General features: G+C 41.9%; 1 protein-coding gene across 4 annotated transcripts in view; it reads right to left on the bottom strand.

The window, feature by feature from the left end:
* The window catches only part of Ptprb (protein tyrosine phosphatase receptor type B), a 142,256-nt gene that overhangs the window by 118,445 nt on the left and 11,304 nt on the right, over positions 1–12,507 (bottom strand). For 3 of the 4 annotated variants that reach the window (XM_045153609.1, XM_012948904.2, XM_045153610.1), the window contains exon 3: positions 10,877–11,136. In XM_045153609.1, the coding sequence (XP_045009544.1) occupies positions 10,877–11,136 (260 nt within the window). The remainder of the gene's footprint in view (positions 1–10,876; positions 11,137–12,507) is intronic. The other variant, XM_045153608.1, reaches the window with a different exon arrangement.

Below are 12,507 nucleotides of genomic sequence, written 5' to 3' on the forward strand. Positions count from 1 at the left end.
TTTAACTCATGTCTTTCAATTGTCTTTAATCTGGAACAATTCCTTAAACTTTTGAGACGGACTCTATGACATTGACGTTTATGAATGATACAGGTTGGTTACTCCTATAACATCTTTCCCCATCCATAATTTATCCTTTTTTTTTGTTTGTTTTTTCGAGGTAGGGTCTCACTCTAGCCCAGAGCTGACCTGGAATTCACTATGGAGTCTCAGGGTGGCCTCGAACTCATGGCAATCCTCCTACCTCTGCCTCCCCAGTGCTGGGATTAAAGGCATGCACCACCACACCCGGCCCCATCCATAATTTAATTGATGTTTTCCTTTGCATATATGAAGGTTATATAGTCTTAGAGGTCCTTTTTGTCTTACTTTCAGTGTTTTCCTTTTTGTCCTCCTCAGGGTAGCCTTGAGCTCAAGGCAATCATCCTACCTCTGCCTCCCAAGTACTGGTATTAAACGTGTCAGCCACAATGCCTGGCTGCAAGGCTTCGATGTTTTTCCTAACAAGATGGTTATTCAATGACTTTTCCAATGGATCACAAACATGGCTGCACATTAGAATCTGGGGGATGTTCACACTGAATGAGTTGATTTGGTAGGTCTGAGCTGGGGTCTTAGAATGTGTAGCTTAGCAAGTCTCACGGGTGACTGTGACGCACTTGTTGCCAGGGCTGAGTCACAGACTTCTCTCTCACGTGGGGCAGTCTAGCTCTCCACTGATCTCAGTTTCCTTTGCATTCCCCTTCCTCACTGTACAGACCTTTGCTCAGGGTAGATGTCACCTTCCCAGGGAGGGCAGTGTGCCAGAGAAACAGTGGCACGGTAATGAGCACACTTGAATACATTCTGCTGTGTTACAACATTGCATATTATGTACCTATGATGTCTATTTTGTCCCAAGATCAGCACAGTCTTTGTGCGTACAAAATAAAAAGCAATGCAAATCACATGTAGCTACAGGAAAAGGAAATAAAACACAAATTCTATAGATTTTAAGCCTGGAGGGGTCTAGTGAATTCTACACTAAATGTTTGCTCTTGGTACATGATAATCCACTGTAGTAAGTGACCCAAGAAACTTACTCCCATGTTGAAATCAGGCTTCAGTGGTGCTGATTACAAGTTAAAGGCCTTGGAAACATATCTGTCCCTCAAACTTTGGGGTTCTTTCCCCCTTCATCTTTGCACCTTTCCCTTCAGGCAGTGGCCTCAATGAAGCAGGCGACTGACTGCCTTTTGTTCTGACTCCAGCACAGTGATGACAGTAGGGCGTCTCCCTCCCATATTTGATTCAATAAATATGGCTGTACCACACTGGGTAGGGGTTGGAGGAAAGTGGGTGTAATCTCTGCATTTGCCTTCTCATTTCTTTGGAGACTCACACCAGGTTGTGATCTCTTTGAAGGCCAAATGGAAGGAAATGCAGAACTGTGAAAGCTCTGGCCAGTTACCACAATGGCTATTCATGAAGGAGGAAATGCTGTTCCTCCCCCAGGCCAGTACAAGGGCAGGAGAGGGAGGGGAAGAAGGAGGTGCAGCTCTAAACAAGATTGATAGATGCTGGTATCAGAACTGGCCAATTAGATTTTTAATGCTCGTTCAGCACTTTACCCCTTTCAAAGTATTTTCTCAGAACATGTTAGCTCATCTGGTTTCCACAACCTTATGAAGTCAGTCATGCAAAGACCAGGGAAGCTAGTATTAATTGTTAACCTTACTGAGTATATACTTATCATGCATGGCTAAAGTACAAAGAACAAAAGTTCTTCAATCAGGATTTTATCCTCACAACGACTGTATGAGGCAGTGGAAATGTCCACAATCATGCCTACTTTAAGGAGCGAGCTAGTATGACTTTAACTAGGAAAGGATACTTCCAAGATTTACACTAGAGTTCTTTGACACCACAGCCCTAGCTCCTCACTTTGCATCACTCCATGTGTTGATTCAGTTAACACCAAGGACTGGTTGATGATAGGGGAAGAAGGAGAGTGTGTGTAAAGCACAGTTTTGATGCCAAGTATTGGCTGAAGTATAAAACCTTTGTGTGATACCACACTGGCAAGGAAGGATGTGAGAATAACGAAGAAAAAGGGTAAAAGCAAGAAATATCCTGCATCCTCACAAGTCAGCTTAGGACAATTGTGTAGCAGCAGCAATGAGGAGTGGCTGCTGGATTTCCTTCTTGGCATTTGCTGTCATTAAAAAAATGTTGTTGAGCTGGAGAGATGGCTTAGTGGTTAAGCACTTGCCTGTGAAGCCTGAGGACCCCGGTTCAAGGTTTGATTCCCCAGGACCCACGTAAGCCAGATGTACAAGGTGGCACATGCATCTGGGGTTCGTTTGCAGTGGCTGGAGGCAATGTCATGCCCATTCTCTCTCTCTTTCTTTCTCTGTTTGTCACTCACAAATAATAAATACAAATAAACCAAAAAAAATTTAAAGGTTCTGTGTATAAGAGAAAAAGGTAGACTATGAGATTAAGTGTGTGTGTGTGTGTGTGTGTGTTCTGTACCTTTAAAAATATTTTATTTACTTTTATTTATTTATATGAGAGAGAGAGAGAGAGAGAGAGAAACACAGAGAGAATAGGCACACCAGGGCCTGTAGCCACTGCAAATGAATTCCAGATGCATGTGCCACCTTGTGCTCCTGGCTTACATGGGGTCTTGGGGGAACTGAACCAAGGTCCTTCAGCTTTGCAGGCAAACGACTTAACCACTAAGCATCCCTCCAGCCCATCTGTACTTTCCTTGCTATATTACTACCTATTCATTTGCACAATTGTTTCAGCTAGGTATCTGAAAAATGAAGATGATTTTGACGGTGGAGGAGGAATAGAAGAGGAGGAGGAAGAGGAGGAGACAGATTGTCTAATGGTCAAGGATTGCTCCTCACATTGAGTACATGTCTCTCTGCAATGTTACTTTGCATCTCTGCTCATCTGCAGAGTCTATTTCCTATCCTTTGAATCTGGCCTATAGCTGTGTTCGCCACAGAGTGTGGCAGAAATGATGCTTTGTGATTCCAGAGCATAGGCTTAAAGATCCTTTCAGCCTCCACCTTTGGTGTTTAGTAAAGCTGCAATAACTCATCATGGAGGGAAGCTGAGACAAGCTACTGGAGGATGCGGTCGTGAGGAGAACCTAGATGGTCAACCCACCACCAATGCTAGCTATTACTCATGCAAGTGGGCTGTCAGTCAATCTCATAGCTCAGCTAATCCTCCAAGCTGAATGCAACTATGACAGAGAGTGCAGGAGAAACCAGTAGAGGAACCATCTCCCCAGCTAGCAAAAACATGAATGATTGGAAACTTTCATTATTTAAAACTGATAACTTGGGCTGGAGAGATGGCTTAGTGGTTAAGACTACTTGCCTGCAAAGCCAAAGGACCCAGGTTCAACTGCCCAGGACCCACATAAGATAGATACATAAAACTGTTAACTTTTGAGGAGATTTGTTACAAAGTGATAGAAAATGGATACAGACATATCTCCAGGGTATATAAAAAGTACCTGGTTTAAGTTTTTGACATACAAAGCTATTATTTTTAATCCTTCAATTATCTTTTTTTCTGGTACTGTGCAGCATCTTTTAATGTCTTCTACACTATTGCCCAAAGTGATGGAAGACATAAATATTTGACACATTCTCTTTCAAAGTGTCTGATAACATTTTCACCAAGTTTCTGAAACAGGATGTTAGGGGTTCAGGAAAGTCCTTGCACCCCAAACCCTAGGTTTATGTCTAATTTTTACCAAAGAATTGAATAAGACTGAGAAGAATAATTACTAAATTACTATATCTATTGAAGGAAGTACAGCACCAAGGGAAGGAAAATGAGTACACCCACATAGCCTGAGAGCCCATGTGGTGGGCCTGGAAAAACCATGGGGAAGACAGAAAAGAAAGTACAAAGAGCTCTTGCCATGTGGAGGGCAGGAGGGGACAAAAAGCTCAGGTGGGAAGTAGGGGTTGGGGATTCTCCACTCATCTTGGCCCAGACGAGGGGAAACTCACCAGAAACCAGAGGTTAATGAGCTGTCAGGCAGCCCAGAGAGAGGCTTGTTCCCTCGCAGGCTCCCATTATAACCTTACTGTGGTGTGTTTCACCATCTGGCTCAGGTGAGCCAGAGAGACAGCTGACTGGTCTGGGCTAGAGGCTGGCTCAGAAAGATGCCAGCCATGACACCAAGTTCTGGGGTCTAAGCTTGACCAACCACAATGTCTAGATTCTAGAAAAAAGATCTCCCTCCCAAGGAGGGGCTCAGGTATGAAAAAAAAGAGATCTAGGGAACTAGGCAAGAAATAAGAAGTCAGACCATCATTTCATGTCTATCAAGTGCAAACTTTCCTGCCTTTTTACTTTCAGGTCCACCTGAACTGCCTAACAAAGAAAGCCACTTGATCTTCTCATCTCATTCCAAACTCATCCTTCCGTTGTTTGAATCTAGAACTATGACTCCTCCACAAATGTTGTTAGTAGTGATGCCATAACATTTCCAAATGTGAAATGTTAGCATTTCAGTTGTTAATTTTCCTTTTGTAGATTTCTGTACTAACTGATTTTCTGTTACTGTAATTAAATACTCAAGTCTGAGTAACTAATAAAAAGAATATATGTAGATCATAGTTCTGAAGATTTAAGAGCATGGTTCCAACCATAGTTTAGCTGTAGTGAGAACCTCATGATGGGTGGCATCACAATGGCAGGAGCACTTGTCAAACAGAGAGATAGTATCACTTGATAAGAAGCCACAGGGGAATGACCAAGGTCATTCTATATAAGACTCTTCCAAGAATTCACAGACATGGTCCCAAGAGGACCACCTTAATATGTTCGGAAGGCAGCAACTCTGATGCCCTCCCACTAGGCCCTTACACTAGGCTCTACCACTTAAAGATCTACCCCTTCCAATATTCCTATTCTGAGGACCAAGCTTCCAACATATGAGCCTTTGGGGGATACACTCAGATTATTATGCCATAGCATTGTCCTAACTCTTACATTAAGTGTTCAAAACTCCACTCAATGCTATATATTTATAGGATCAAAACAATGAGTGGTCACTTAATAATGTCACTAGTTTAAGCCAGGAGTGGGGGTGCACACCTTTAATCCCAGCACTCAAGAGGCAGAGGTAGGAGGATCACTGTGAGTTTGAGGCTACCCTGAGACTACATAATGATTTCCAGTCAGCCTGGGCTAGAGAGAGACCCTACCTCAAAAAAACAAAAAAAAAAAAACCCAATACTAATAATAACAAATAATAATAATAATAATAATAATAATGCCACTAATTTAAAAAGCAAGTAGGAATTAGTGAATATGTGTGAATGAAGAATGCTCCTGGAAATCTGTAGTTGAGATTTTCTTCAATATGCATTCAGGTCTTGCACATCAGTAAATGATTACAGGAATCTTAGCCTGACTAAATCTTTTCTATATTCATGGTAGAATGCTGACCCTACATAATGGTATGTGCTATCTATGTGACTCTATAGTCCCATCTTTATTTATTTAATTTTTTCTTGTTATGAAATCACTGCCAAATAGTGATTAAATAAATAAATATGGAATGCATAATTGAAATGAAGTGATAATGTCTCAAATTTATGGTTTGAGGTAATTCTTGTTTGTTTGTTTTCAAGGCAGGGTCTTTCTGTAGCCCAGGCTGACCTGGAATTCACTATGTAGTCTCAGGGTGACCTCAAATTCATGGCGATCCTCCTACCTCTGCCTCCTGAGTGCTAGGATTAAAGACATGTGCCACTACATCTGTCTTTTAAGATAATTTTTTACGTGGGATGAATTTGGAACTAGTTCCTAACATTCCATCCGGCCCCATTCAGTTTCTTTGCTTCTCTGAGGCCTCCTTTCCTCCTATTATTACATTCTCTTCTCCAGAAGTTCCCTACAACTTCCATGCCATTCAGGATCTTCTTTTATATTCCATACAAGGTTGTATATGTCTTACTCTCTCACCATTTTAGCAGAACATGAGTTCCTTTAGGGCATCATTTTGTCATTCTGCTTTGTGTCTTTGTTAAGAGTAGCCATAGTAGCTACTATTTTTATTTCTTAAATGCTTGCTAAGGATTGAGCAGAAGTAAGAATTGCACGTGCATAATCTCGGCTCTTGCCACATCTTTTGAAGGTAGAGGTTCCATCTTACAGCTAAGGATATTGAAGCTTAGAGAGCGTATGTAGCTTGTCCTGGTTACCTATCGGCAGAGTCAGGGTTTTGACCTCAGAGTTTGAGTTGTCTAGCACTGTAGCACTAGTTCAATTCTCAAGAAATGTTTGTTGCAAGGGTGAGCATGTTCTGAAATCATTAGACTGACATTTATCATTTCTTTATTGTCTTTTCTCTCTTCCATTTCTTTATATGTGCATTGGTGGGACTGAGAGATTGAGAGGTGGTTTACAGATGGCATGGGAGACATATCAGAGATACAAAGGAAATGGATAATGAGCTCATGAAACACTATACGTATGTAATAATGTAAATGTAGCAAACACTAGATAAACACAAGTTTCAAAATCCATGTAGACACTAAAAGCACAGCTCCTCAAGAAGACCATAACACACAGATGTCAGTGGTGAACGAATCATTTGCTCACAAGAGATCATGAGTTCCACAGGCTTTGATACCCTATAATGGATTCCATTTTCAATACTTCCTTACATTTCCTCCATACCACCTTACTCCATTCTGCTGTTCTCCAACCCACTCCAGTCTATTCTATGTCATGTGATGCTACTCCATATTACTCTGTCCTGCTCCATACCACACCACACCACACCATTCCACTCCATCCCACACCACACCATTCTACCCCATACCACACCACACCATTCTACCCCATACCACACCACCATTCCATTCCATACCACACCACACCATTCTACTCCATACCACACGACACCATTGTACCCCATACCACACCACACCATTCTACTCCATACCACACCACACCATTCCACCCCATACCACACCACACCATTCCACCCCATACCACACCACCCCATTCTACTCCATACCACACCACACCATTCCACTCCATACCACACCACCCCATTCCACCCCATACCACACCACCCCATTCTACCCCATACCACACCACACCATTCTACTCCATACCACACCACACCATTCCATCCCATACCACACCACACCACACCATTCCACTCCATACCACACCAAACCATTCTACCCCATACCACACCACACCATTCCACTCCATACCACACCACCCCATTCTATTCCATACCACACCACACCATTCCACTCCATACCACACCACCCCATTCCACCCCATACCACACCATCCCATTCCACCCCATACCACACCACACCATTCCACTCCATACCACACCACACCATTCCACTCCATACCACACCACCCCATTCCACCCCATACCACACCACACCATTCCACTCCATACCACACCACACCATTCCACTCCATACCACACCACCCCATTCTACCCCATACCACACCACAGCATTCTACCCCATACCACACCACCCCATTCTACCCCATACCACACCACACCATTATACTCCATACCACACCACACCATTCTACCCCAAACCACACCACACCATTCTACTCCATAGCACACCACACCATTCTACGCTGTACCACATCATACCATTTTCTACATCACCACTTCATTCCATTTTATTCCACTTCATTCTTTTCCATTCCATGTTTTACCCTTGTGTCTGCTCCATTTTGATCCATTGTGATGTACTCCACACTCCACACGTTCACAGAACCTCAACATTAGGTTCAGATACTGGAGATACAAAGCCCAATAGATATAGTCCAAAAATCTATATTCACCCAGTAGCAGAGCACCCAATACCACAACTCAATTAAAAGAAGCCATTCCAAAATTCTCAGAAGGTGTGTAATAAGGAAAAGAACTGATAAATTTTCTTTTAACTTTTTAAAAATTTATTTGAGAGCAACAGACACAGAGAGAAAGACAGATAGAGGGAGAGAGAGAGAATGGGCATGCCAGGGCTTCCAGCCTCTGCAAACGAACTCCAGACATGTGCGCCCCCTTGTGCATCTGGCTAATGTGGGACCTGGGGAACCGAGCCTCGAACTGGGGTCCTTAGCCTTCACTGGCAAGCGCCTAACCGCTAAGCCATCTCTCCAGCCCAGAACTGATAAATTTTGAACACATTTTGAAGTAATCAAGTCAAATGACTTTACTCTTCTTTTTATACTTTTGTACGTACCCTGTCAAGACAGAGGACAGGCATTTTATACTGTAAAATACAAGATTAGTTAGCTTTACTTTTCAACATGTAACTATAGCTAAATATCATGAATTGCTATTAAGTATAAAAGTATAAGGTATCAATGCTCCCGCTAACTCAAGTATTTATTTAGAGGGATGTCTATATTAGGCTTCAGAATCATAGTAAACTATTATTCTAAGCAGGGTGTGGTGGTATATGCCTTTAGTCCCAGCATTTGGGAGGCAGAGGTAGGAGAATACCTGTAAGTTCAAGGTCACTCTGATACTACATTGTGAATTCCAGGTCAGCTTGGGCTAGAGCAAGACTCTACTTCAAAAACCATAAAACAAAAAACAAAAAGAAAGAAAACTACAATTCTAGAACTGTCTTTGGAAAGAACACAGCTTTTGCATCTTAGCTTCCCAGGACACAGATTTTTCCTGAACTCTGAGAAAAAAACTGGAACAGAGTATTTGGTTGCATGGTCACTCTGGGTTCCTCATTTGAGCACTCATACAAACCCCATAGCAGACTCCATTCTAGAAAAGGCTATATGCCCTATTTCAGAGATGGATCATGTGAACTGTGCAAATGCAGGACTAGACTCCTCAACCAGTGTTGTGTGTACAACAGATATCCACCATTGGTTCTTTTGGACACATTCCAGCAGAGCCTGGCCAACTCTTGAAACTTGTTCTATGTCTCATCATGGTCAAGATGAGAGAAAATTCTTTTTTTTTAAAAATATTTTTATTTATTTACTTTCAAGGAGAGAGAGAGAGAGAGAGACAGACAGAAAGGAAGAAGAAGAAGGAGAAGGAAAAGGTAAAGGAGAAGAAGAGAAGAGAAGAGACAGAGAGGAGAATGGGCACACCAGGGCCTACAGCTGCTGTAAACAAACTCCAGACACATGTACCACTTTGTGCATCTGGCTCAGTGAGTACTGCAGAATTGAACCCAGGTCATTAGTCTTTGTAGGCAAGCACTGTAACTGCTGAGCCATCTCTCCAGTCCCAAGAATATTCTGTTTTTGCAAAGACAACCTCTTAGCCTCTTAGTGTTTAGGCAGCTATGTTCTATGGTAGTCTTCATTCAATATGTTTCTCATTTTACTCACTCAATTTTCTCCTATACTATTACTTATAATTAAGCCCAGATACTCTTCTAAACTAATGTGAGAACCGAGGTTTGGGTTGAGGCACATGCAGCCAGAATGACAAAAACTGTTATCAAGAAGTATTCATTTTCAAAAGCAGGTGGCAAAATTTTCATTCACATTAGTGCTGAAGGGTTCTGGAGCTGGAGAATGGAGGAGAGCCCAGTGCCAGTTCAGGGTGGCTTCCTGAAGTCACAGATGTCCTGCTTCCATTTCCTGTCTTCCTTTCCCACTTGCCAAGCCTAGGCAGTTCTGAAACCATAATTACTGAGCTGAGTGGTGAGTAGAAGTCTAGGTAGGGAGTAAAGGGTTTGGGCATACATACTCTCTTTTCCTACTTAAAGCCCAAATTGGGTGGAGGGATGGGTTAAAATCCGATTTTGAGTTTGGGTTCCAGGAGAGGGTAGTTTTTATTAATGGAGGTGACTAGGGCCTATACTTTAAAGTGAAAGAGTTTCCAGAAAAGAAATGGGAGCTTTCTAATTTCTTTCAGAAGCAAGGAAAGAACTAGGTCAGAGAGAAGATTGATTGTGAAGGAAAACTGGAAAAAGAAAGAAACTCGCATGAGTCGTTCATGGCCTGGCTGCATTTGCTTTGGGATAAATACTGAAGCACATGCTCAGTGGCTGGGGACCACATGCAATATTAGGTTTAACACAAAGCATAGGAAACTAGTGCGCTAACTGGGTATATGCCATTCAAAAACTATAAGACTATTTTGAATTATTTTGGTTGCTTATTAGAAAAGAGTGAAACACTGCCAAGTGAGACATAAACTTGTTTTTGGTGCTAAGGATTGAACTCAGGGCTTCACCTAAACTAAGAACCAAGATCCTTGCCTATTCTCCAAACCTGAAGTTTTAGAATCTGCTATAACTACATGGCCATTGTCAAAGCAGTGGCCCAAAACTCCAATGAAAGCAGAATCAAGAGATGAAAACTCAGAATGACTGTTTGAGCAGATAGAAATTGCTGCTTCTCAGAAACTGGACTTGTTTGTCATCTGGTGAGCTACCAAGATCACAGGTAGGTGATGCATAGAGGATGTTGATGTGAACGTGGTGTGTGACCTCTGGTTTTCTTTGTCCTTCCGCATCACTCACAGTGATTTCTGACTCTGCCATTACTTTTCCCTTCCTCAGAGACTACAGTTTCTATTTCCTGGTTCCAGGCTATGTATAAGACCATGAACCCTGCCTTTGGCTCAAAGAAATGTAGCCAACCTACAAGGACTACAGTTATGTCATGGTAAGCCCAATTATTTTCACCTTACCAAGTTGTAGAAACTTCCCTTTAATTTCAATTCTTTTTCATTATATAAAATATATTCATGTACTATTTGCACACAAAATGATGATCCCCTAGTGCAAGCATGGCACTTTTAACAAAGCAAGTCTTCTCCAATAATGAATGAGTTTTCTGTGAATGTGCACGCCCTATGCCCCTGTCCTTTTACCTCTGTCGTGGTGCTGAAGAAAGGCGGCGTCGTCATTGAAGGAATCCATGATGTGTCTGTAGCTGCAGTCACAGGCGGACTGGGGTGGTGCCTCTTGCTGATGTTTTGACTGTAGTTTTCTGTGCTGTTCCCAATGAAGGCCTCTGTAGTATTCCTGGGAAGGTGTTCCAGACTAGATGGAACTGTATTTGAAGTAGTGGGGACCTGCGGAAGAGCTGTGTTTCTAACACTCCTCACTGAAACTTCGGATCCCAGGACTGCTGAAGTAAAGAAAGGACAAGGCCAAAAATTATGCTCATGGATTATGAATTCTTCATACAAAAAAATTTCTTATACATAGGAAAAGAAGAGGCCCTTTCAGAATGGGCAAGGTGATAAGTTCAGTTGTGCGCAAAATGATATTCTTAGTGTGTGACAACACTCATTTTCCCTGTCTCATTCACACTTCCCTCATCCATTTGTCTTTTTTTTTTTATGGTGGAGAGAGAGTATTAAAAACTATGCTACTAGAAAAGTCCCAGCTTTTTTGAAGAAGATAGAATTATGTTTACTCTGTGAAATCTACAAGACCACTGAGGTGGTCCATACATCTCCAAAAATCTACTCAAAATTCTGAGTATATGTGTACTATATAACAATACTGTTGGGTGTTGCCATAACATTCATCAATTTGTTAAAGTATATGAAACACAATCAGGTTAGAATGACTGCTAATGACTTGCCTAACTGAACCATGAAAATCTATGACTTTTTGGAGAGTGATGGCATTTAACTTCATTAACCACAATATAAATATTTCTTAGTAGAGACATCTTTGCTTTGGTTTAGCTGCCAAATAGATACATATAACATGCATATTAATGAAGTATTAGTGATGTTTTAAAATCTGTATGTATTGTATAATGTTTATATGAGGCTAAGTACATCTGTACCCTCAAACGTTTATCAAATTTTTATGGTGAAAACATTTAGAATCCTTTCTTTTTGGCTTTTGAGATATGGAGTACATGATTGTTATTTATAGTTCTCCTCGGGTCAAATATCACATCAGAACCTCTCATTCTTATTTAACAGTAATTTAACACCTACTGATGTACAGTGTGTGGTATGTGTGCTCAAGCAGCACCCCATGGGCTTGCCTGTGCTGGTGGGAGCAGAACACAGGGGTGTACAGCTCCATTGTCTTTCTGCCCAGATAGAGAGAATTGGCCTGCCAGGGCCTCAGCCATTGTAATCAAATGTCAGATGCTTGTGCCACCTGGTAGAAATGTGCAACCTTACACTTGCTTCATCTTTGTGTGTCTGTCTAATGTGGGATCTGGAGAGTTGAACATGGATCCTTAGGCTTAGCAGGCAAGTGTCTTAGCCACTAAGCTACCTCTCTTGCTTCTCTGCCCAGTCTTATTTGAGCTGGAGTCTCTTACAGATCCTAGAGCATTAAAAAAATTTTTTTTTGTATCTTTTTACTTATGAGAGAGAGAATGAGGATGGGCACTCCAGGGTCCCCAGCCACCACAAATACACTCCAGACACATGTACCACCTTGTGCATCTGGCTTATGTGGGTACTAGTTCTTTAGGTTTCACAGCCAAGCGCCTTAACTGCTAAGCCATCTCTCCAGCCCCCATGTA

The sequence above is a fragment of the Jaculus jaculus genome, chromosome 6 (genome assembly GCF_020740685.1).
Source record: "Jaculus jaculus isolate mJacJac1 chromosome 6, mJacJac1.mat.Y.cur, whole genome shotgun sequence".
NCBI lineage: Eukaryota > Metazoa > Chordata > Mammalia > Rodentia > Dipodidae > Jaculus > Jaculus jaculus.